Source organism: Triturus cristatus, chromosome 5_2, assembly GCF_964204655.1.
Source record: "Triturus cristatus chromosome 5_2, aTriCri1.1, whole genome shotgun sequence".
Taxonomy (NCBI): Eukaryota; Metazoa; Chordata; class Amphibia; order Caudata; family Salamandridae; genus Triturus; species Triturus cristatus.
In genome coordinates, this window is record NC_140588.1 from 20,191,323 (window position 1) to 20,216,666 (window position 25,344).

Sequence of the window (25,344 nt, forward strand, 5' to 3'; positions counted from 1 at the left end):
ACACACACACACACACACACACACACAGAGGCACCCACACACACACCCAGAGCCACCCACACACAAAGCCACACACACAGAGCCACACATACATACACAGAGCCACATACACACACACACACAGACATTAGGGGGGTACAAACTCAGTCAAACTAGATTACGTTGAAGCACACATACAAATGCATGTGGCCAGTGCCAGAAGCAAACACTCGTACACGAAAGCACACATGCATAAAACACACACAAAACGAACGCACACAGTACACATACGGAACACACCCAGGGAAAGCACACATTAATTACTGTGTATAAAAAATAAAGACCAGTTCATTACAAATATGAAAAGTACCCTGTGTTCACTAAGTATCAAAAGGACATATCACCCTCGAAACTGCTGGGTTCTAATGGACTTTTTATTTCTAATTCGCTTACAAGAAAACGTGTGTTTTCTTAATCACGCACTCCATGAGTGTTTCCCCGGTTCCCCTTGCCCGCGTGCGCTTCCCCTACATACCTCCAACGCTGTTTCTCTCATGTACTTACCCTTTTGTGTTCTGCTCGTTCTCGCAAGTGCTTCTCCCCAACACACTAACTCACACTCCTTGTTCTTCTTTCCCACCCTCCACGCCGTATTTCACTCTCCTTGTTCGGAAAGGGGCCTGGAGCTGGGGCAAATGTTTGGAATTAAACCCACTAGTTCATGGTCTAGTATGTCATTCCCTCTCCTGGACCCGGTCACGTGTTGGAACAGGCTGATGCATGGATTGGGGATGACGACTGGAGCTGGTATATCCGCGCCAGCCCCTCCCCGTCCCTTTACTCCTCGGAATAGGGCTCAGTATCCGTTTGTGGCTGGCACCCAGTGGGTACCTCCTTCATGTGCAATCGCTTAAGGGACTGTCCCCTTGTGAATGGGCCCTGAACATGCATGTCTGTGTCGGTCACGTGACAGTCCCCCTTCCATCCCAGGAACCCATTTTTTCCCCCTCAGATACATTTTTCGCAGGACAACTTTTCTGCCTTCTACTTTCTGGAGTTTGTGTATGGTTCGTTGAATCCGTGACGTGGCTTGCAGCCTTCTTGGTTTCACATGATATTGAGGGGAGAAAGGGTGGCGGTACGGCCAGAGCCGCCGACTTTGGGACTGGGGAACCTGGTCCACTTAATCTCCCCGTAAATAATTGAATGTGACTATGCGTGATGTAACCGGGGCTCATGTAAAGCGCTCCGATACCATCGGGCTGAGTTCGCGGAACTTCGCGCTACATGCCGAGAGTGCTCTTGGACAGGCCTCCCGACAGATGGAATGCGCATTTCTTCCCGACTTCTGTTTGCATTGTAGTAATCACTCAAGATAGTGAACACGCTCCTTACACTGATCATTAAATGTCCGGGTAAGGTGTGTGTGGGAAGGTATTCACGGCGCGCGGTGTTATCTCTCGCTGCAAAGCGCCATTAAAGTATTATCAGTCAAACACTATCAAAAGCAGATAGACAACGTGTCAGTAGTGTAAGAGCACGGACACTGAACGGTCTTCAAAAACGCGTCAACCTAACCTATAGGGTTGGTGCTTTACGCTTGATGGTTTCATGTAGCGCTTGTCTGTCATTTACTTGGCTTCTCAACAGTTTTTCTTGCAGACTTATGTGACTGCGGTTGTGGTTGCCACTAATAGTGGGCATCTGTGGGGCTGACTACAGTAGTTATAGTATTCGTGGTGCTGTGTGTGGGTCTTAGGTAGTGTTCGGGGGCGTGGGTGGATCTCTGTGATTTCGTCCAAACCTGTGCCAGAGTGCTCTGTTTTTAGTGTTATGTGCGGTGTATTTCAGTGGTTGCTGCCTGTCATTTAAGCCCCCATTGTTACTAAAATACGCCTCGTATATTATCGGGAATGTTTCGTCTCCATTTGTTAAACATGCACGTCACTCTTTCGTGGTAAACGGTGCCTGTTCCTTACAGAACATAACAGAGCCCAAAACTGAAACACTTGGAGTGAGATGTACAAAGAACGAGGTATAAAAGACTTTATTGTATCATTAGATAAAACCTTTGCAAAATGAACAAGCAACGGACGAAGGGGGAGCGGACGAGCACACGACCAAGGCAGCGTCCTTTTCGGATTCGGGGGCGTGTTTTGCTGTTGTCTCCTCCCTGAGACTTTTCGCAAAAAACACCCCCCCCGATCCGAAAAGGACGGGGCAGGATTGAAGTGACGGGACCTCTTCTCCAATGGCTGGCCAGCATTTACGAGGCCAGCCAATGGAGAACAGGGCAGAAGAGGGGCGGGTTCAAGCCCCTCTTCTCCCAAGTCATTAAATCTCCGGACTTCCGGTCTGCCGACCGGATGGTCCCGAGACCTAAAAAGCCTAAAGGACAATACAGGATAGTACAGGATTTGAGAAAGATTAACAAAATTGTAGTGCCTTGTTGTCCAGTAGTGCCAAATCCAGCAGTGATCCTTTACCAGATACCCTGGAATGCAGGCTGGTTTACAGTAATTGATTTGTGCCAAGCCTTATTTTCTATTCCTTTGCACCCAGACAGACGGTATTTATTCGCATTTAAGTTCGAAGACCGTGTCTTGGCATGGTATCGACCTCCTCAAGGGTATACAGAGAGTCCCTCAATTTTTTATCAAATCCTGAAAAAGTGTCTAGAGAAATTGGTCATGCCCGGAAAATCAGTCCTGGTACAATACACTGATGACCTACTAGAGGCATCAAAGTCACAAGAAGATTGTGTCACTTTACACAATTGCCTTACCGATCCATTTAGCCGAAGGAGGACACAAGGTGTCTCCAGAGAAATTGCAGTTTTGTCAGCAAGAAGTCAAATATTTAGGCCACAAAATAGAAAGAGGAGTGAGAAAAGTGACCCCAGAGAGAATAAAGATAATCAAGCAAATGCAGTTACCTCAGACACAAAGGGAGATGAGAATGTTTCTCGGAGTAGTTGGGTACTGTAGGCAGTGGATTATAGGATTTTCCCTGCTGGCAAAAACATTTATTTTATTTATTTCTGAATTTGTAAAGCGCATGGTTACACTTACAGTGTGTCCCCGCGCTGTCAGAAGATCCATCTACTCCGTCAGTCAGACAACACGGGTTAGTCTTTAGGGAAGAGGAATGTTTTGAGCTTTTTCCGGAAGATGAGCTCCGAAGTTTCCACTCTTAAGCTCAGGGGGAGAGAGTTCCATTTATGTGCCGCCAAAACACGAAAGGATTTTCCTCCCATTCTGGCTTTCTTGTGTCTGGGGACAGCGAGGAGGCCTGCTCCTAACGAACGGAGTTGTCGAGTGGGCGTATAGGGGCAAAGAAGGTTCCGAAGGAAGGCCGGGCCCTTGCCATGTACGATCCTGTGACCAATGCAAAGGACTTTGAAATCAATTCTCTCATTGATCGGCAGCCAATGCAGAGTTCGTAGGGATTTTTTTGAAGGGGCTCTTCTGGGCAGCCGGAGGACCAGGCGAGCGGCAGCATTCTGAAGTGTCTGCAGTCGCCGCCGGCTAGTGGCACTGGCTCCCAGATAAAGGGCATTGCCATAGTCCAGTCTTGATGTGACAAGGGCGTGGACCAGGGTCTTCCTAGATGATTCTGGGAGCAGGTCGATGGTTTTGCGGAGTTTCCGTAGAATCGAGAAGCACGAACCGGCTACACGTCTAGTATGGTAGTCGAAGTCCATCTTTGAGTCCACCCATACTCCCAGATTCTTGACCTGATCACTAGGGGTAGGAAGGGGCCCCAGGGTCTGCGGCCACCAAGCAGATGACCAGACTGAGGGGGGTTTTCCAACAATCAGCACCTCAGTCTTGTCACCATTAAGACGGAGGCAATTCTTCGCCATCCATCCCGCCATATCCTGGAGGCATGCTGAGAAGTTAGCGGCGGCTTGTTCAGCAGGTTGGGTCAGAGCGACCACCAACTGTGTGTCGTCTGCGTATGTCACTACTTCCACCCCGTATCGTTCCGCAGTGGTAGCCACGGGGGTGACATATAAATTAAAAAGGGTTGGACTGAGGCTTGAGCCCTGCGGCACTCCTTGACCAAGGTCAAAGGTATCGGAGCGTGCTCCTCCTTGCTCTACCGAGAAGCTGCGGTTGGTGAGAAAAGATTCCAACCATGACCAGGCCATGCCTGTCACCCCTCCTTTCTTCAGACACTGCAGCAGCGTATGATGTGCTACAGTGTCGAAGGCTGCACTGAGGTCCAGGAGCACTAGAGCTGCCACATGTCCAACATTGATTCGGTTAACCCGGAAAAGAGCAAAGGATCCGATTGTCTGGAAGGATGAGTGCGAGGAAGCGTTTGTGAAATTGCGAAATTGTCTGTGTGGGGCCCCTCTTAGGCATGCCTGATTATACAAAGGAATTTGCACTGTTCTGTTGAGAGAGAGAAAGTTGTGCACTTTCAGTTTTGACTCAAAGGCATGGATTAAGCCAACGTCCAGTAGCATATTTTTCTGCTACTTTGGATCCTGTGGCTTCAGCTTTACCTGGCTGCTTAAAAGCAGTAGCTGCTACTTGTATGAGTCTGGAACAAAGTGAATCAATTGTGATGGGACATCCAGTCAAGTCAAGTCAAAGAAGGCTTTATTCGGTTGTCATATAAAACAATCATAAAAGCACATAAAAAGAGAACAATTATTTCATTAATTAAAATATCACATACGTAAAAAGTGTCAACCTTAAATTACAGTAAAGTTTCTACATAATGAAGTTGATCATAATTCAAATTACAGATAAAAAGAGATTAAATAGACATACATTTCCTTTGACTCAAGACTCGCTTTAAAAAAGTTAAAATCCTGCAAACATTGTGCACATTGTCCAGCAGCTGTAATACAAGGAGTGGCGGTCGGCATTGTCGAAGCCCCAGTGATTTCAAGACTGGTAGTAAACAAACTTTCCGAGCATCCAAATAAAATGTACAAAAAAGTACAACGTGTATTGTGGACTGTGCTGAATGGTTATCACAAGTACACGTATCGAGATCTTGTGCCCAGTCATTCATTTTGGAGACAGCAACAAGTCTGTGAAAGACCCCCAGCCTGAATCTAGTCAATAAGAATCTGTAATAAACACCTGGTACAAAAGTTAAATAGGGTTGGATGTTAAAAGTAGTTAAAATCAATTGGCTGTACATAGCAGTCAGCTTTGTAATCTCTGAGGGTATTCTAATCATATCCAGATGCCTCAGAGCCTCCTTTTTAAAAGGCTTCCTCTTTATGTTAATAGTTTTTGGATTGATAAAATATTCTAAGTGGCCTAGATCTTTAAAAAAAATCCTGACATATCTCGGCCAAGGAATCTTTTAGGCCCCTTCTAATTTTATAGTGTCTGTCAGAATATCTTGATTTAACTTTGTTTCTTCCCTAGTCCAAAGTCTGTGCCATAAAAGAACTGGTTCTAGTTTTATTAGATCAGATATAAATGGAAGACCCAACTCTGCATTGCAAATGGTTGATGAGGTACTGTTCGGAACAGATAAAATATATCTTAGAAAGGAGTTTTCTGCCCTTTGAATTGGAAGCAGATCAGCAAGTCCTCAAACCCCTGCCCCATAAACAGCAGTTTGCTTTATAAATCTTAATCAATTCGACTGGTGGTCTCCTACCTAGTTTCTTAGCAAAGTTGGTCAGTGCGTTTACTGATCTTATTTTAAACCTAATTTTTTTGCTAAGACGGCTTGTGCCCAGGTATCATTTTGGTCAAAGAGAATTCCGAGATACGAAAATCTCTTAGCGACCCCGATCTTCACCCCTGCCACAAACATATCCCTAGGCTTCTTAATACTGTGACCACACCGCATAATGAAGGTCTTTGAAGTGTTTACTCTCAGCCCAAGGTCTTCCATAAAACTGGCTAAAGAGACTAAAGTCCTCTGCAGGCCTACTTGTGTGCCTGACCCTTCTTCTGATTGCAAACGGGGCTGAGCACTCACCCTGTAAGCCATAACGTACTCAAGCCTTTGCATCAGTATGAAAATACTTCAAAAAATAAATAATCTGTACATCAACCCCCATATCTTCCAATATTAACCAGAGTTTACTATGGCTCACGCAGTCGAAGGCTGCTGTGAGGTCCACAAACGCTAAAAACATCTTTCCTTGTTTCGCCCTAGTGTATTTCCCCACTAATATTGAGAGGTTTAAGCTCTGCTCTACCGTTCCCAAGCCTGAACGGAAACCATGTTGTAAATCGGAAAAAATCTAATTATCCTCAGCCCAGTTCTGTAAGCGTTCTAATAATATAAGTTCCACTATTTCTGTCATATCATCCAGCAAAGATATGGGTCTGTAGCATCCTGGATCCTGCCGGTCCCCCTTTTTGAAAATCAGGACTATAGTGGATTCCACCCAAGTAGATAAAAATGGAGTATGACAGCTAGCAGCAATTACCTGGACAATTATAGGGCCCCACAGGGGGGGTATTTAACTTGTATAAATCAACAGGTACCCCATCTGGGCCGGGAGCCTTGCCACCCTGACTTGCAGAAAGCGCCTGGTTCACCTCGTCCAAGGTAAACTGCAGGTCTAAGTGAGGAAACGATGGTACCAAAATGTTATCCTCTTCACCGTTACTACCCATCACATCGTGGTTAGCCTTGCTATTATATAGTTTGGAGAAATGTGTAATCCATTGTTCTTCAGTGATGGTGATTTCAATAGATGGTCCTCCTACATTAGTCAAGTAAGGCGCTTTCACCGCCTTCCAGAATGCCATGCTATCCCTCTGTAAGGATGCTTTGTGTAAGGCTTCCCAGGCCTCATTCTTCAGAATAGTTTTCCTATTTTTGATTGCTCTCTTGTAGTCTATTCTAGCCTGCCTTACTCTATTTAGATTTCTCAGGGTCTCGTGTAGAGCGTCTTTTAGCCTAGAGTATGATGAGGTATACCCTGAGTCGAACCAGCCCCGGGATTGGCCCTTATTGCGTTTATGCCTTAGCAAGGACTCTCCTACCGTATCATTTATCGTTTTAAAAGAGGATAAAACAGTGTCTGGGGCAGCTGATTCACTCAGACAGATATCAAAGGCAGATTTGCATTTGGTGACCACGGCCCTGGTAATTGCCTCTTGGTTTACCATCGACCAGCGCAAAGAGTATCCATTTGATTTCCAAATGGCTATATTTTCTAACAACTGGTTATCTTTAACTCTGGCGATATGTTCGCTCTGTATTAATAGAGCGGAGAGACAAAGAGGAAAATGATCGCTCAGGGGAATATCATTAACGGTGAATGACTGGACAGTATGCGCATGGCAATTCTATATTAAAACCTCTGCCATTAAAAGTCCATGGCATGGGGGCAGGCAGTGGGCATAGTTCGTTCACAAAACCCAAGTCGAGACTAAAAATTAATTTGTTAAACAGCTCTCCCAGTGCAGAGTGCCGGAAATGGGTGTTACTTGTTCCTTCTTCATTTAAAAGACTACATGAGTTATCACCTGTATTGGGGCACAGTGGACAATTAAAGTCCCCTGCCAACACTAACACAGTGTCTTTAGACTTATTATTACAAAATAGTTTAGATCTTTGATTAGTTTTTTAACTGTGACTGCTACTTTTTCTGGGGGAATGTTATTGTAAAAATTAGCCGTAGCTATACAATGCTTCCCACCTGCATGAATAACAATCAATTGATAATAAGGTTCACTTATAGGCATTATTATCTTTTTTACATTTAACCTATTTGATATGTAGCTACATAACCCTCCCTTAGCCCTTCCGCTCGCTCCATCTACCGCAGACATATGATAAGTCTTAAACCCATTCAAGTGGTGCGCTTCCTTGGACCATGTTTCCTGGAAGCATATTATCTCAAATTTTGATATAAAATGCCACCACGTGGAATTATTCAGCTTTGAGGGTAAACCAGAGATGTACCATGAAACAATGTTACAGAGTGTTTGATTGTTAATAGGTACATCATTTATTGTGACAATATTACTTGAGGCTACATTCCTGTCAGGCACCCCCTCTATGATGTTGCTTACGGGTTCACTGCTTATATGTGCTGAGAGTTCAGTAGGAGTGTCCAGGTTCAGATTACTAATGCTTAAATCTGTTTCCTTGACCTTCCTTGAAACATGGGTGGACGGGGATTTGTCCCTCTCCTTATGGTCGAAACCAGGATTAACATACTGTAAAGTAACATGACTACTCCCATCATCATTGAGGCCAAGATTAAGAGAGGTACAGCCAACAGACCCTATGGCAGTCAGTCTATAGCTTCGAGTGGGTTCAAAATATCAAATCGGTTACTCACTGGGACCAGATATCTAGGTAGCCTGTTCCCGAAATGATTCACGTCCTTGGGTAAACACAGAAACCAAAGCACTCCCCACTGCAGCCGCAAGTCCTGAGGGCAGCAGAGTCTTCCCCAAAGATCAGGCAAGATTACAAGCGCGTCCAGTCAAAGTTTATGTCCCACATTCAGTTGAGATTCTTTTAACAAGAACTCGAACACAGCACCTTACCCCTAGTCGGATGACTAAATATGAAAGAGTGATTATGGGAGCAGAAAATGTGACAGTAATAAGATGTACAATGATGAATCCTGCCACATTATTGCCAGACCCACGTTGTGCAGAAGTGGAAGATGAAGTGGATCATGATTGTTTGGATGTGACTGAGATGTGTACCAAGCCCCGTCCCAATATAAAAGAAGAGCCCCTGAAAGAGCCAGATCATGAACTATTTATAGATGGCTCATGCCTGAGAACCAAGGAAGGAGGACTCAGTGCAGCGTACGATGTATGTAAAGTCTCGGGGGTTATTGAAGCATCCTATTTACCGGGAGTCAAGTCTGTACAAGTAGCTGAATTGGGGGCCTTAACAAAGGCATGCAACATTGGGAAAAATTGGAGAATAACCATATTTACTGATAGTCAATATGGTTTCGGGGTTGTGCACGACTTTGGCCAACTCTGGATGCAGAGAGGATTTCTGACTTCTTCAGGATCTCCTATCAGAAATGGTAAAAATGTGAAAGAATTGTTGGAAGCAATACAATTGCCAAAAGAAATAGCAGTGGTTAAGTGTGCTGCTCACCAGTCAGGAAATTAATATGTGGCGGCAGGTAACAGATATGCTGACCAAATTGCTCAATATTGTGCAAGAAATAACATGGCACTTGACAGAAAAATTGTAACAAGTGAAATCAGCTGCCAACTTATGTTTTTCTCAGCTCTAGAAACATGGGATGAGGTTAGACAATTGCAGGATGAAGTTGAGGCAAATGAAAAAGAAATCTGGATGAAATCAGGCTGTGAAAGGAGGACAGAAGATGATGTATGGGTATACATTGATGGCAGATCAGTCATGCCAGACTGCCTACTCTCTCAAATGGCAAGAATGTATCATGGGGACACACATGTTGGTAGGGATGCAATGATTAGACTATTCAGACAGAATTGGTACAATCCAAAGTTTAGGGTAGTCGCAGAGAGCCTTTTACAAAGATGCTTAATTTGTCAGCAGCAAAATCCAGGCAGGAAGACAGTGGTCAGTTGGGGAAAAATTGGAAAGGCAGAAGGACCATTCACGAGATTACATCTTGACTTCATAGAATTGCCTCCAAGCAATGGAATGAAGTATGTCCTTGTCATAGTGTGCTTGTTTTCACAATGGGTGGAAGCATACCCCACAAGGAGAAATGATAGCCTTACAGTTGCTAAACTACTGTTGAGGGAGTTGATACCTCGTTTTGGTTTTCCAGTCACTTTGGAATCAGATAGAGGACCTCATTTTAATAACGAAATAATTTGTTTAATCTGTGAAGCATTCAATACTGAACAAAAACTGCACTGTGCGTACAGCCCAGAGGCTTCTGGAGTGGTTGAGTAATTAATTGGCACAATCAAGTCAAGGTTAGGGAAAGTGTGTGCATCCACATCACTGAAATGGCCAGATGCATTGCCCCTTGTGTTGTTGGGACTCCGAAGTATTCCTGACAGAAAAACAGGATTGAGTCCACATGAAATACTCATGGGAAGGGCAATGATCACTGAAATGGCCAGATACATTGCCCCTTGTGTTGTTGGGACTCCGAAGTATTCCTGACAGAAGAACAGGATTGAGTCCACATGAAATACTCATGGGAAGGGCAATGAGGCAAGCATTTATTCCAGGACATAAATTGATTAATATAACTGATGTTCTGGTAGTGGACTATTGCAAAGGATTGGCTGACCTAGTGCGTTCTGTCTCTCACCAGGTTGGAGAAGACGCAGTTGCCAGGCAGCCAACGCAGGCGCATGATTTGAATCCTGGAGACTGGGTGGTAGTGAAGAAACACGCCAGAAAGTCGTGCTTAGCACCCAGGTGGGATAAACCACGTCAAGTCATACTGGTCACTACTATAGCAGTGAAGTGTGCAGGTTTACCCAATTGGATTCATGCAAGCCATACCAAAAGAGTTCCAGGCCCCACTGGAGAAGAACAGCAACTGATTGAACCAGTTGAGACAGCTGAAGGTTGTGAAGTCGAAGAATCTAGAGTGATAGATTCCGAAGTGATAGACGAGGAACAACCGAGCACAAGTCAAGGGGAATGGATACCAGTGATTGACATACCTGAAGTTGTTATACAGACAAGAAGGAGAACCAGATTAGAGAGACAGTAAAGTAATGAGGATCAGATAGGTGTAGAAGAACACGCTCAGGAAGAAGTGAACAGAGCTACTCGAAACCCTGAGCAGGACCAGACAGGGAAAGAAGGACATACTCAGGCAAACAGAACTAGTCAAATACCTGAGCAGGGACAGACAGGAAAAGAACACGTTCAGGCAGCAGAAGAACAAATTGCAATAAGACCTGAACAGAACCAGTTAGGAGAAGAAGTACAAGTTTGGACAGAAGAAGAAAATCAAATTGAAATAAGACCCGAACAAGACCAGATAGAGGAAGAAGAACAGGTTCAGCTGGATGAAATAAGACCTGAACAGGAACAGGTAGAGAGTGATTCAGAAAAAGAAGAACGTATTATGCCTAGACAATCTGAAAATAAAAGAAATTTAGAAAAAGACGAAGAGGGTGAAAGTGCAGTTCAGATTAAAAGGGTCAGAAAAGGTGACAACTGGCCAGGTGGAGTGAAAAGATTGAGATACTATCTGAGAAAAACAAGAGAAAGAACAGAGCAAATGAATGAAGTTACTAGTCAAACTCAGTCTAAACAGTCGATTGTGAGAAACACTCAAAGAAGCCCAAGATTGAAAATTTTGAATAACAAATACAAGGGCCCTGAGTGGACCTATGTAATATTAGAAGAATTTGAAAATTTAGATTTGAGTAAGGAATAAGAAGAAGTAGATGCTACACAGATTGATGAAAGAGTGAGACCACCTTAAAAAACACAAGAGTCTGAATTTCAAGGTGTAGAAAAAAAAGAAGAGAAATCTTCTTAGATTAAAATGGCGAAAAACAAAGTCACTGAGCTACCAAAACGAAGTTTTAAACGAAGATGCTGTATAGCTTGCATATGTAGTATTTTGTTAGTGATCTCAATATGACTATCTCTAACAGTAGCAGTTCCTTATTTCATGATAACAAATAAGAAGAATGATACAGTTACTAATGAGAAAACAGCTACCATAAAAGGAGATAGTGTAGAATTAGAAGCAGCAGATGAGACAGATTTACATCACACAGTATTAGATAATGATACGTCTGTTTTCACAAAATTGTTATTTCAGTATATAGATACAATGGAGATTAGTGATTGTTATGTTTGTATGAAATTACCAGCGTCAGAAGGAGTTACATATATCCATTTACCTCTAACATATGGTATATCATGTAGTGTACTAGCAAGTCTGTTTTATACCGGAAAACTTCAGTATTATTATTCAAACTTACATGTAGTATTCGCAGAACTTCCGGTTTGAAAGAATAAGAATCCAGTACTTAGTAGTCAAGATGCACAGTTTATGGGTGAATTTTTCCTAACAATGAAATCAATAGATATACTAAAGGCACACAAGAATAACTTAACATGTATATTACATGAAGAAGAGAAAGTGTTTTTGAATTTAGTTGAAGGAAGGAGACAGGATTTTAGAAGGAAAGCTACTGAACAGAAAACCCATGTACCTCCATGGGCTGAGAAAGAGGGAATTTATACAGCTGGCAAAGCTCATGCTGCAATGTCCCTAGACTTTGTGAAGAAAGGGAAAACCTGCCTCCATAGATTAAAGACAGAATATAATAACGTATTTATTGGTTCCAGTGAATGTGAACATAACTTCCTAATTTTGGGAGGTTGGGGACTAAAAGGGGGAACTGATCCAGTATTTCCTGGGGTTTACTACGTGTGTGGGAATAATGCTTACTATAAGTTACCTGCACGGTGGTACGGAAGCTGCTACTTTGGGATAGTATTTCCAAAAAATTATCATGTAAAAAGAAGCACTGGAAACAATTAAAACACTAATGGACTAACACGAAGAAAGAGAGCTAGTTTTTCAGAAATGGTAGGTGATATATTTGGTGCATTGATATCTTCAGTGGGGGTCATTCTGAATTCACATAGAATTTGCAAATTGTCAACAGTGGTTGATCGTCTCTCGACTGATACTGCTGGGGGTTTCTTGATGATAAATACAGAAATGGTTGCAATTAGGTCTATGGTTTTACAAAATCGGCTTGCGCTTGATTATTTATTAGGAAAAGAAGGCGGAGTCTGTAGAATGTTGAAAGTGCAACATTGTTGTACTTAGATACCGGACAAAAGTAAGGAAATCAGAGGGTTTATTAGGAATATTACAAAACTTCATGAAGATTTGAAACCACTGGAGGTTGACAGTGTATGGGAGAGACTAACAAAAAGTATTTCATCAAAAGGGACTTGGTTTTCTGATTTAGGAAAAAGTATTTTAGGTCAAATAATTCTTCCAGTAGTTGGAATAAAGATAATAGTTTTAACAATAATGATTTGGTGTAAGTGTTGCAGAAACACAGAAAAGGGAAGAAAATATGAAGTTAATGGGAAAGGAAAGAAAAGAGGGAATACGATGAGATACAGATGAAGGAAATTAAAGGGAAGATATACAAAAAGATGAAAGATTTAGAAAACAAAGATGAAGATGAGAAGGCAAAAGAGGAGAATGAAAATGAGAAATACTGAAAGTTGGCATCTGATTAGGAATGGGTAATTTTGTGATGGCTCAAAAATACCATCAGAGAGGGGACTGATGGAGCAAGGACTTGTAGAAAAGAGACTTGCTCGGAAGCGATCCGCTCCTTTAACTCACTAACAAATTACTAAAGATGGTTTGTGTAAAACTAATGCGCACCACACAAACATGCGGGTTAGTGAAGCTTGCTTATGTGTTTAATAACGTGAATAACCTGAGCGAAGGACTAAAACCGCTTTAAACGGGGAATCATTATTGCGCATGCGTCAACTACATCTACGTAGTATGACGAGCTAATGCTTGGAGGGAAATTCTTGCGCATGAGCAGAAAGCACTAAAATGGAGTCTTAAAGACTCGCGTGCATGGCATCTGCTTTGCTGAAAAGAAAACAAGCTGTTTTACTAATGCTTATGCGGGGGAAGCATTAATAAGTAAAAGGGAACAGAGTAGAGATGGGTGGTATACAGTGCGACCACTTTATTTGTGAAACTAATATTTGTCTTTCTGACTTTATCACCAGTGCGCATTTGGGCCTCCCATGTATAACTGAAATAAGCGGAGTCATGTGACAACTGCGCATGTCTACTGAAGTGAACCCGGTATGATGACATGGACGTTGAACAGAAGCCAAGGTCGCTAAGTATCTTAGCCTGGGAACGGATGGTGAAAAGTTCAATAATGTGGACGCGTATTCATACTGTTACTAAAAATGTTACAAATGAAACATGAATGCGGGTGTGAAATAAAATGTTGAATAAAAATTAAGGGGATGGGTTTGCGAACAATGGTTTGACTGAATTAAATGGCATGTAAGCATGGTGTGATGATCATCCCCCCTTGCCTGACCAATTAGATTTTGTATTTTTACGATATTGAAACTTTAGTGGGTTGAACATGAAGAACGGAAGGTATAATTAAGATAACTTTAGTTAGTTAGTTAGCACAAGAGCTCGAGAGATGATGAGACGGAGATGCTGTCGGTGTAGCGAGTGATGCTGATGCTGGGAGAGATGCTATGAGATGTTGATGAAGAATCGAGTGCAGAGCCTGAAGCAGAATTTTCTATCCTAATTTAATTGGGTTAGATCAGAAGATCGCTGAAGAATCTTGAGGAGGAAGAGTGTCAGAGAGGGGTGTGGCGCAACCGTTGGTTCTAGAGAGGTCAACTATCCTGTCCTGAATCCTGTCCTGAAGTCTTTGTCGCCTGAACTATCCCGGGGGACCCTTACCAGCCCTTTGGCCAGGGGGTTGGTCTTCACACCATTCTTAGTAATTATAATTTTGTGTATTTGCAGATGTCTTTTTCTCTCCGTCCTGTCCCTTTCTGAGCATTTGTCATTGTATTAGTCCAAAGTATGCGTTTTGATGATTAATCAATTGAATTTTCTCTCCTAATGAATGATGGTGACAGTGCTGTACTTTTGAAGTGGTTCACATGCATTTAATTTAGATGAAGATTTAAATGTTTTCCGAGTCTGTGGTTATTTTACTTTAAGGTATAGAAAAGCTAGTATTATGTTCATTATCACCATCAATTAGATCAACTAATGGTCCATCGACCATAGGAAAGAACTTGTTGATCTGAGAAGGGTTTGTAAAGGTATCTAGACTAATCCTAAACATTGTGAAGAAAACTTATAAACCAGTCCAGCGGTCTACTTAAACTGTGTTTATGGGCGCAGGTGAGTATATGGTAGTAGAGTATCTGTTGTTGGTACGCCGCTGGATCACTTCTGCTCACCTTTAACTGGACTGTGAATGCCAAGGGCAGAGTTCAGGGTCTGGGGGGAGGGAGTGCTAATCTCCATCTTTCCTTCTTTCACTCACCTTGCCTGTGTGGACGCATCTAGTATTGTCAGCCTCTCTAAGAGCCTGACATTAGAGTCACTCTGCTGCAACACTTCCGCCTTTCAATTTCACCAGCCTGTAAAACCTGAGACATGACTGGTAGCTTTCCTCATAGGCGTTTACACACCTGAACATCAAAACGTGGAGAGTGGAGCCATTTGGAATTGGTGGTTCAGCACGGGGACCACCAGCCCGAATTATCCTCACTGCATTCCAAAACAAAAACGTTCTATATGCTCTAATGTCGCCATGTTTTCTAATGCTTGTTTTTCTTCTCAGTTGCTCGCAAAAATCTATTCTATCAAGAACAAGCACTGGCAAATCTAATATGTCTGCCTTGCATTTCGAGTCCTGACTGAAATATAAATAAAAAAAATGTTTTACAGTGAAAGAAAGTTAAACAAAAAGCAACTATGAAACAAAGAATAAAGAATTTAACATGTGATGAATTGGCACTCTTTTGAGATGTGAAATAGTCCTTCATACATTGCAATGCAAGCATCCAAAAGGAGGTAGAATGATCCATTAAACAGCCAATAGCATCAAGTGAGAGAAAGACTAAGGATCCGGTAAAGCTGGGCCGCCTATTTATATATTTTATGGAACTGGAAACAATAGGTCAAGGGCAAGTGCACTGTCAAGACGACCTTAAATGCACTAAGAATGGAAGTAAAAGCGTTCCTCGCATGAGAGCTATGCCCAGAGCGTTGAGTGAAAAAAAATTAGTCAGCTGCCACTACATGAAAACTCGGGCATTAACGTAAACATTTATAATCAATGCAGCGGAATTTAATTTGTTACACTTACCAAGTGGGTCTCTGTGTCAGTGGGGATGCAGGTGGTAAAATGAAGCCTGGCTGCTACCGATGGCTGGGTCGCTATGTGCCTGTCATGATCCCTGGCTGCCAACTCAAGGGTACTTACAAGGCTGCAGGAGGGTTGTGCTGAATAAAAAAACAAAATAAAGGCGGGCGCCATGTTTATTAAAGAAAACATGTAGCGCGCCTCCTGCATTGGGCTGGTGGACGAGATGGGAGGCCCGGCAGGAGAGCTGTGCTTTAAAAAAAAAAAAGCACTGCACACACTGTGTTCATTAAAGAAAAGACGCTGCACACCTCACAAAGCGGCCTGCATATTAAAGAAAAAAAGCATTGGCAACGCCAATCGGTCTCGCTCGGTTGTAAAGTTGAGACCGGGTGGCAGAGGAAACAAGACGCGCAGCCACCATTATTATTTAATATGTTAATTTTTATAAAAACAATGGGCAAGCAGGGCACAATGAGACGCACCTCATTCATTTGAAAGCCAGAGCTGTGCCGAACCAGTGATCGTAGAGGGGGAAAAAAGAAAAAGTACACATAGGTGTAACTACCAAGTAAAGGGGCCAGTAGCCATGGCTGTACTAAGGAGGGACTAAAAAGCCTATGAAGGAACCACACACCAGCATTTAGGAAGGACAAAGGCACAAGCCAATGACAAATGTGGGCGGGTCTTCTTCTCCGTACAGTAACTACCCCAGATCGCCAGAGCAGCGCTTGCGCCCTGGCTCAGGCTCGACCTAATAACCAGGAGGCAGCCTGGAGGCACACGATGCTCGTCGGGAGCTGGCAGCATGAAGAGGAAGGCCTACTCACTCAGATAGATGCATGCGGTACCCGCAACTGCCAAAGGACACCACAGCTCTTGTGCACTTTCCTTTCTGTCTTCATAGCCTAGGGCATTGCTGGCATTTCGATGCGGGTGGTAAGAAGGGCAGATGCAGCCTTGCTGTTTTGCTGGAATTAAGTCTTCGGTGCAGCCTTTTGCCGGTTGCTTGTCTGTGCGTGCTATAACCATTTATTTATTTTATGCTAGCCCCAGCAGAGGCCTCCGCATTCAAGGCGCTCGGTGCTTCCACTGTACATGTGGGCCACTGCAGCCACTCTATACAGGTCACTGCAGGTGGGGGGTGGATGTCTGGGTGGAAACAGCTGGGGGCTGATCCACGTGCTTCTCCCCTGCGGGCGGGGCCTCAGCAGGCAGTCGGCACGCCTCTTGCCGGGCTGCCGCACCGTCCTGTTTCTAGTCCACCAAAGTGGGCATACAGTGGTGTGCAGGCGTCTCAGCGACTGGCAGTGTAGAGGGGGGCTCATGCACCGGAGACCACTCTGCTGGATGTAGTGTTTCGCCACTTTCCAGATTGCTGCCACCAGCACGGGCTTAGCTTAATCGCAGCTCTACCAGCTTTTCAGATGACAGCCCTGTCTCACCCTATGGGGCTGGCGCTGCATGCACTTCTTCACACAGCCACCGCTTCACGCTATCTCTCTGTAGGCGGGTGCCAGCAGGTGCGGAGAGGTGTTAGAGGTGGATTGTCTCCTTCCTCTCCCCCTGTTCGGCACACCTAGTCTTTTGCCTGGGTTGAACTCGGCCGCAGCGCCGATCCAGCTGCCACCGTCACGGGACTTAACTCCGGGCAGTCGGCCGGTGGGGTCAGACCCACTCCTCGCCATTGTAGTGTTGTGGGCCTTAGGCCTACATGCTACATAAATAATGCACACAGAGGCATGCTTAGTGTACTGGTAACTGTCCCAGGGCACGTGCGCCCGGCCCCTTTTATTTGCAGGGTCACCTAACTGGTGATGCCTGTGATGGGTGGGTGTTCAGAGAGGGTACAAAAGGAAGCTGAACACTAGAACGTGTCCAGCAGGACACTACACCACTGAGTGCCTATGGGGAAACGGAAGTCCACACCAGCCCCTGGGAAATCTGCTCCTGGCTCTACACTAGATGGCTTTTTGCAAAGAGCTGTGGGAGTTATTAGCAGGGAAATTGACCGAGCTGGAGGCGTTTTTCCTTGACCTCCTTGCCGCAGCCACTTTCAGAAACTAGACAAGACCCGCTTGATTCACATGTGTCTGCTAGGTTACCCTTCCCCGGTGCTGCTTTTCCTCAATCTGTCTCGGGCTTTGCTGGGTCGGACCCTTCCACTGGTACAATCACTCTGCCTGCTGTCACAAATGAGGGACGTGATACCATGGAGCATAATTAGCCATCTGTTTGCCCAACTAATTTGTCTAACCCAAAGGTCACAAACAACAGAGGGGGTAAGAGAGAGACTGGACCGGAATGATAAGTTGAAAAAAACTATATTCAGAACCATCTACTGCTCCACCTACTCCAGACGTAGATCCAAACCAGGATATCGGCCCTCGTATTATGAGCTGCATGCAAGACTCTTCAGTGACTCTGGCTGGCGAATTATGCAAAAAAAAAAAAAAGTATCTTCATTTACTGCATCTATGGTTGCTATCATTGATAGATTAGGCAAGGTTGAGGAAGCCTTGGAAAAGCTGAGCAATACCTTGTTGGTGCAACACCTTGTAAGACCTCCTTTGCCTAATTCCTTAAAAAAGGGCTTGAAAAATGACCCCCACTGCTATCGACCTATCCCCCTGATTAATTCCACTGCGAAGATTATGGGTCGAGTTTTGTTGGACCGTTTGCAGCTTTGGGCCGAGGATCATAACATACTTTTAGATCTTCAATTCGGTTTCCATTCCGGCTTTGGTACAGTAGAAAAGTCCTTAAATCTATATGCGCTAATTGCCAAATACATGGTGGCAAAGTGTGGCAAGTTGTATCTGTCTTTTATGGATTTGAGTGCTGCTTTCGACTTTGTAAGCAGATCCAAATTGTGGGACGTTATGATTGATACGGAGGTGGATCTCTGTATTGTCAACTTTCTTAGAGATCTGCACAATGATGTGACCGCCAGCGTAAGGTACAGCCCAGGTGGGGAAACCACACTACCTTTCAACCTGGCTGGGGGCGTACGCCAGGGCTGGGTCCTTTTCTGTTTTCCATTTACATAAACAGCCTGGAGTATAAATTAGTTAATCTCAGGGTTGATTGCCCTTGTGTTCAGAGTATTCCCACACTAATGTATGCTGACGATACAGTCCTAATTGCTAGGACTGCAAATGGCTTACAATGTCTGCTTGACAGTTTTTATGAGTTTATGGCCAGTCTAGATCTCATGGTCAACCAAAACAAGATCCACATAATATTTTGGGGGGGGAGGAAGAAGGATAATGTTTCCTTTGTAGTGAACAGCAAGAATGTTGGCCCTGTTCGTACCTTTACCCACCTTGGCATCCCCTTTGATAATCAACTCTCATGGGGACCGCTGAAGACTAGTAGAGCTGCTGCCTTCTTCCAACCAGTGGAGGCCGTCCTCCATTTTGCCTGTAAACTTGGTCAGAAACCAATAAAGGCACTCTCGACAGTTTACAAAGCCAAATGCTGTGCTATTCTTTCGTATGGGGCAGGTGTGTGGGGCACTGAAGATCAGGGTAGCATTAAGCATCCCTGTTTTGATGATTTCAGAACATTTAAGCTTCAGCGGATGGTCGCCTCATGGTTATCTTTAGCTTACAATACATCACACACCTATCAATGGCTCTTTGAGTCTGCAAACTTGCCTCATTCATTACTTCTAATTTTCAAGTAACGTGTGTCCAGAGATAAGTTTGGATCTCCAAGACTTATCCTGATAAGGCTCTCATCTCTGAGCGAGACCACGGGTCGGACCTGATTTAGGATGAGTGACTTTATTCTTTCTCCTTCTAACCTGGCACTTCTATATTTATATTGAGCATAGCTCCCTCGGGTCCACTCTCCATCGCCAGGTTTACAGTCTTGCATGCCATCAGACTTCCTTCAGTGTCAGGTCAGTGGCATCTAGTTGAATCTAGCAGCTTACACACTGAGGTTTTATGAGTTAGTCATTTGTAGCTCCTCCAAGAGTTTATGGGGCAGAGAAGTTCGATGTTCTTTTTTAACTCATTGATTTGACATTATCCATGCTCAATGCTTTGCCCTCAATATATATACCGGTCAACAACTTCTTTTAGCTGAGGTCCACCATGTTTCAGGCTCCTTCTCCTTCATGGAGTTCACATTAAAAGCCCATTGTCAGCCTTGTCTCACATACCATGCACAAGGGGTTGGGGACCTTTGTTTTTGCAGGCCCATCTCCTACCTGGTGTGTCCCTTTTGGGGGTTTCACTTCACTAAACCTGCTTCTCAATTTTAGATGAAGAAGGTTAATGCGTTGGGGTCCCATTTTACTTCCTCCTGCAACTTTGTGATCTGCCCTTGACTCCCCCCAAACCTGCCTGAAGCTCTGCACTTCACTGCTCTGCTTTATGTCCTTTATTTCGCTTTGTCTGAAGTAGCAAAGGGAGTGATGATCTGGGGGTCTTAACATGACTACACAGGTGGGAGGGGTTCACATCGCTCTCTCCTGTGCTCACCTCGACCCAATTCAAATTACTTCTAAATAAGCAGACCAGACATCCTCCCAAACTCCAAGTAGAAATCTTTAATTTGTGAGACAAAATGGAATGCAAAAGGAAAAAAGTCCACCAACCCACAAGTATCAGTTACAATGCATATACAAAGATTACTGTATATTAATCATTTAGGGTGAAATTGTTAAATTGGCAATGAACATGAACTTACTTGGTCAAGAGGAATGACACTGTCATTTTCACCAAAAATAAACAATGTGGGGTTTTTCAAAGCACATCGATCATCAGAATCTTTGATTATACCTGAAAAATATAGAACATCTAAACACGTTACAATGAGATTTTTCTAATTTACCAAAATACAATTTTCAGCAGATCCAGTAGAGAGAGACATTGGTTCACCAAAATGCCAAGGTTAGCAGAAATGATATCACAACACCTTTTGTCTTGTGCATGAGGTCATAGAAAATAGCATATTACCTCTGATGACGTCAAAAAGGTGATTTAATATGACCTCTGGACAGATTTCGAACAAGGGCTTTTTAAAAAATGTTTTTTTAAAGAAAGGCTGATTTCTTGAAGATTACTAAAGAGACACATTGAAATATTTGGTAGAGATTTCTGTGAGAGAACAGATCTACATGACAACCACACACTTTCTCTGCTTGTATCTCTGGTGAATATACCCTTGTACGGTACCTTTGGTAAAACAGTGCTTAAGATGTACAACTAGAAGCAGAAATAACATACAATGTGAGCAAATACATCCTTGCATTTTATTTATAAAACTTAACAAATACACCGTACATAGAGCCGAAGGAGCGAAGCATTGAAGATTGCCAAAACAACTGCAAAGCGTGAGGCACAATTGTCTTGAAAGACTTAATCAACCAAGATTTTGTGAAAGTGGAAGCACCCGGAGGGAGACAACTTTCTTGAGATGTTGGGTTTCCCTTCCCAGAGTACAGGTGTGGCCAAGACTAACCCCCTGAGGCCCACCACAAAGGACTTTGTTCCTATGAAATGTAACAGTGCAGAGATACCTTTAATGGCCCTATCGCCAGTGTGATAAACTGCAGGCCATTACCATATGATGGTGAAAGAGAAACTAAACCAGACACTGCAGCAATCTAAAATCGATAACTTAGCGAAACCAACAGCTGCAGAGGACCACAGACTACAGACACTGTAGCAATGCTTCAAACAACTAAGCGCACTTACTAAACACTTGAAACATGAATTGCCGAAATAGGATCAGATGTGATCCTGCTAAGGCAGCACTTACGAAATACTGTTGAGTGAATCTAGAAACTGGAAGATGTACTACAAGAACTAAAAGTAAGAAGTGGGTAAACCAAACCCCTTTTGGAACAAGTGGAGGATGTGGAGGGAAGAACTTGCCATATCAAGCTACGTCTATGGGGCCTCCCAGAAGGGACCGAGGGAACACAGCCACAACACTTCTTGCATAATTTGTTCAATCCTGGATACTGGGGATAAAACTATCCTCTTACTTCATCAGTGAACAAGCTAATCAGGCCCTTGACCCAGAGACCATGCCCAGGCACCACCAATGCTGCTCACTGCCAGGATACTAAACCACAAAGACCAAGATTCCATCCAACAAAAGGCATTCAAGAAAGGCACCATCATTTTCAGCTCAACTCGAAAACTAACATTTCCAAACTGCACAAGACTTGTGAACCAGCACAGAAAATCACCTGAGAGTCTCATACAAAAGCTAAGAGCAATGCACCCTGACTACAGACTCATATGCCCAGCATAACTCAAAGTCCTCTTACATTCCAAGGCACACTTTTTTGACACTTCAAAGTGCTCTCACTGGATGGTGAACAAAAGATACTAGGGAGAGATAGATAACGCAAGGGAGAACCTGCAGACCTGGGGGAATCAATGATAAGTAGGCCAGGATAGAAAGAGAGAAATAGATGCCACAGGAGGTCCAGTTCTGGGGTGGTCTGAACCAGGAAGCAGTTGCACCATATCTTAGACTCAGACTCGAGTCTCAATAATGCAGACCAAGAAAACCCCTCTCCCACCCCGTCTGACTAAGTAATGCTGAGAAGAAAAGACTTTGTTAGACAAATAAACCAGGGGTTGCTTTGCGATTTATCATGTCAATCAATCAATCAATAAATCAAACAACATTTGTAGAGCGCACTACATACCCGTGAGGGTCTCAAGGCGCTGGGGGAGAGGGGCCGCTACTGATCGAACAGCCAGGTCTTAAGTAGCCTCCTGAAGGTCAGCAGGTCTTGGGTCTGTCGTAGGTTCAGTGGGAGGGTGTTCCAGGTCTTGGCGGCGAGGTGGGAGAAGGACCTCCCGCCGGTGGTTGTTCTTCGGATGCGCGGGACTGTGGCGAGTGCGAGGTCGGCAGAGCTGGCGGCTGGGGGTGTAGAAGGAGAGTCGTTTGTTGATGTAGGCTGGGCCGGTCTTGTGGAGTGCCTTGTATGCGTGGGTGAGGAGCTTGAAGGTGATCCTCTTGTTGACGGGCAGCCAGTACAGGTTTCTCAGGTGGGGGGTGATGTGGCCGTGGTGTGGTACATCGAGGATCAGTCGTGCCGAGGTGTTTTGGATGCGTTGCAGTTGTTTGATGAGCCTGGTCGGGGCTCCCGCGTAGAGGGCGTTTCCGTAGTCGTGTCTGCTGCTGACGAGGGCCTGGGTGACTGTTCTTCTTGCATCTGTCGGAATGTCGTACTTTGGTATTTGGGACCACGTAGGAGACAGGGCCCTACCCCTGTTTATTCATGTATTAGCAAACCGCGATTGGTCAATGCGGTATGTACAAGCGCTTTGCATAACGTCCCATTGCCAAATGCACTATGTATACGTTATTATACATTGACTCCGTGGGTTCCATCTTGGAGCGGTGGCCATCTTATAGTTGCCCTCACATAGACAAACACATTATAAACAAGTACGGGCCTTTAGAATACATGTACTTTCTGCTTGACTTCTCCATGACCTGGGCAGCTGGTCTCCGCTGCCCCAGGTCAGTCCGGTCTCACGAGCTCCCCTTCCTCCGGCCACCTGTGATTAGCATCAGGGCTTGACACACCATAAAGTCCTTTCATCGCACACAAGCCTCCGGCTAATCACTTTCGCACCTGCTTGTTCCTGCTTTATGGCCTGTTTCTCAAAACAGGAGATGCTCATGTTTATTGGGGTCAGTTGATATCTGATGTGGGATCTGAGCCTTGCTGGGTAAATAATTGCGGGCTGGCTGAACTGAAATGTGAGATTGCAATCATGACTCTGCTTGTTCTTTGAAGTAAAATATGTGAATGACCAACTGCAAGAGAAGGGCGGTGTTGCCTAGATTCTGTATAAAAAAGGAAACTGGTTTCTGTTCTGGAGACTGCCTCATTCAGTTGCTAAGGCTTCTGTGCGACGTAGTCTCACTCATTTGAGTTTAATAAAGATGTCTTTTCATATTTCAGCTTCTGTTGCCAAGTTCTTTGTGATATTATCAAGATATGCAGAATTTTATAATACCACATCAGGAAGTACTCGTAGTCATAGGGTGCTACCCCTAGCACCTCTGGAGTCTCAAAAATTGGAGTACTTCAGTTGGCGCCCACCAGCTGGGCCTCATCAGAGAAGTGACTTTCTGTGGGAGTGATCTGGTCAGGAGACTGAAATCTACTGGAAGGACAGAACGGGATTCTACCAAGAAGGTACTCTGTGCACAGGGATTCTGGAGATTCTTTGATTATGTAGTCCGGTATATTTCTGCTCTTCCTGATTTTGATCCTCCACATGATGTCACTCAAAAGGTGAGAAAAAGAACCCTTTTGGCGTGAGTATTATAAAAGATGTATGGGCATGTAGAACTTGACAATTAGAATTTGGATAACCTTTTGATTATTAAGAATAAGAATTAAGTATAAGTGGGTCGCTCCCAGTCCTTTGGTTCTTTGGGTCTTTAATTTGGTTATCGCAATTACCAAAGCCGAGGGGTTGGTTTCTTGGTTTCTGATTTGGTCATTGCAATTACCAAAACCGAGGGTCTCGCATATTTGCGAGTTTATTGGTAGAGATAAACCCTTGAAGTTTGAAGCTAGATTAGTGAGCTATAAGATGCCTGATCTTAGCAAATTGGGAAATGTAGCTTTTGGTTTGTATAGGTTTGGATATGCGAATTGCAATTTGCGTAGGCAGGTAATGAGGAGATATTTCTCCATTTGGTTTTGATTATAATACTTGCGTTTTCCGCAGCATTTTTGACATGCCTGTTTGTAAGCTCACATGGAAAAATGTGTTGCTTTTTGTTTTAAAAGGTACCATAGTGTGGGAAATATCTAAATAGGTTAGATTTAAAAACATATTTCTTCCTTGGTGATTTTGTATCCCCAGGGAATTAAAATATGACATAATACAAAACAAGGATCCTTCGTTCTGTGCAGTTTCACGAATGAAGATATGCACAACGATTTTGTGTGGTGTTCTGCTAGGCAGAGCTAGTGAATTGAGCGCATTCACTACTTCTTGGACATGCATCTGTCTGTGGGGCTGTTCATGCAGCCTTTTGGAACACTATTGAAAAGCGTTGCTTGTAAATATGACCTACAACCAGTATTTGCAAATGGTTTGTTTCAAGTATAGTCTGTGAGCTGTTCTTTCTTTCTGTCATGCGTATTGATTTGTAAGTCAACTGTGTGTTTAAATGTCTGTGGGTTTTTTATCATTAGTGCAACTTCTGTAAGTAAATTGCGACGGCGCTATTTATGAAAAATGGCTAAAGCGCGCTGTATTGTCTGTTTACCCCCTTTCTGTTTATGTCTGAAATGAGCTCAATATGTGTTTGTGGGTCTTCTGATGTTTGCTGGTTAATTAATATCAAGTAGAAACTTAAAACAAAAATCCAGAAATGAACAATGTGATGTGCTACAATAGCTATGTGTTGCTCTTTAATTTATAGAATGAGCAATTGTGCACATATACAAAACTGCCGTTAAATGCTTAAAGGATAAAATTAGAAACACATTCGATAGATATAAATCAGGCCCCAAAAACGAAATTATCTATTTTTGCAAAAGTAAATAAAT

At 43.7% G+C, this 25,344-nt stretch overlaps 1 protein-coding gene across 3 annotated transcripts in view; it reads right to left on the reverse strand.

Annotated features, from left to right (window-relative positions):
- The window catches only part of CMBL (carboxymethylenebutenolidase homolog), a 540,414-nt gene that overhangs the window by 88,147 nt on the left and 426,923 nt on the right, over positions 1 to 25,344 (reverse strand). For all 3 annotated transcript variants that reach the window (XR_014962064.1, XM_085606773.1, XM_085606772.1), the window contains one exon: positions 20,487 to 20,578. Coding sequence is in view for 2 of the 3 variants with exons in the window: in XM_085606773.1 (XP_085462899.1) it covers positions 20,487 to 20,578 (92 nt within the window). In the remaining variant the exon portion in view is untranslated. The remainder of the gene's footprint in view (positions 1 to 20,486; positions 20,579 to 25,344) is intronic.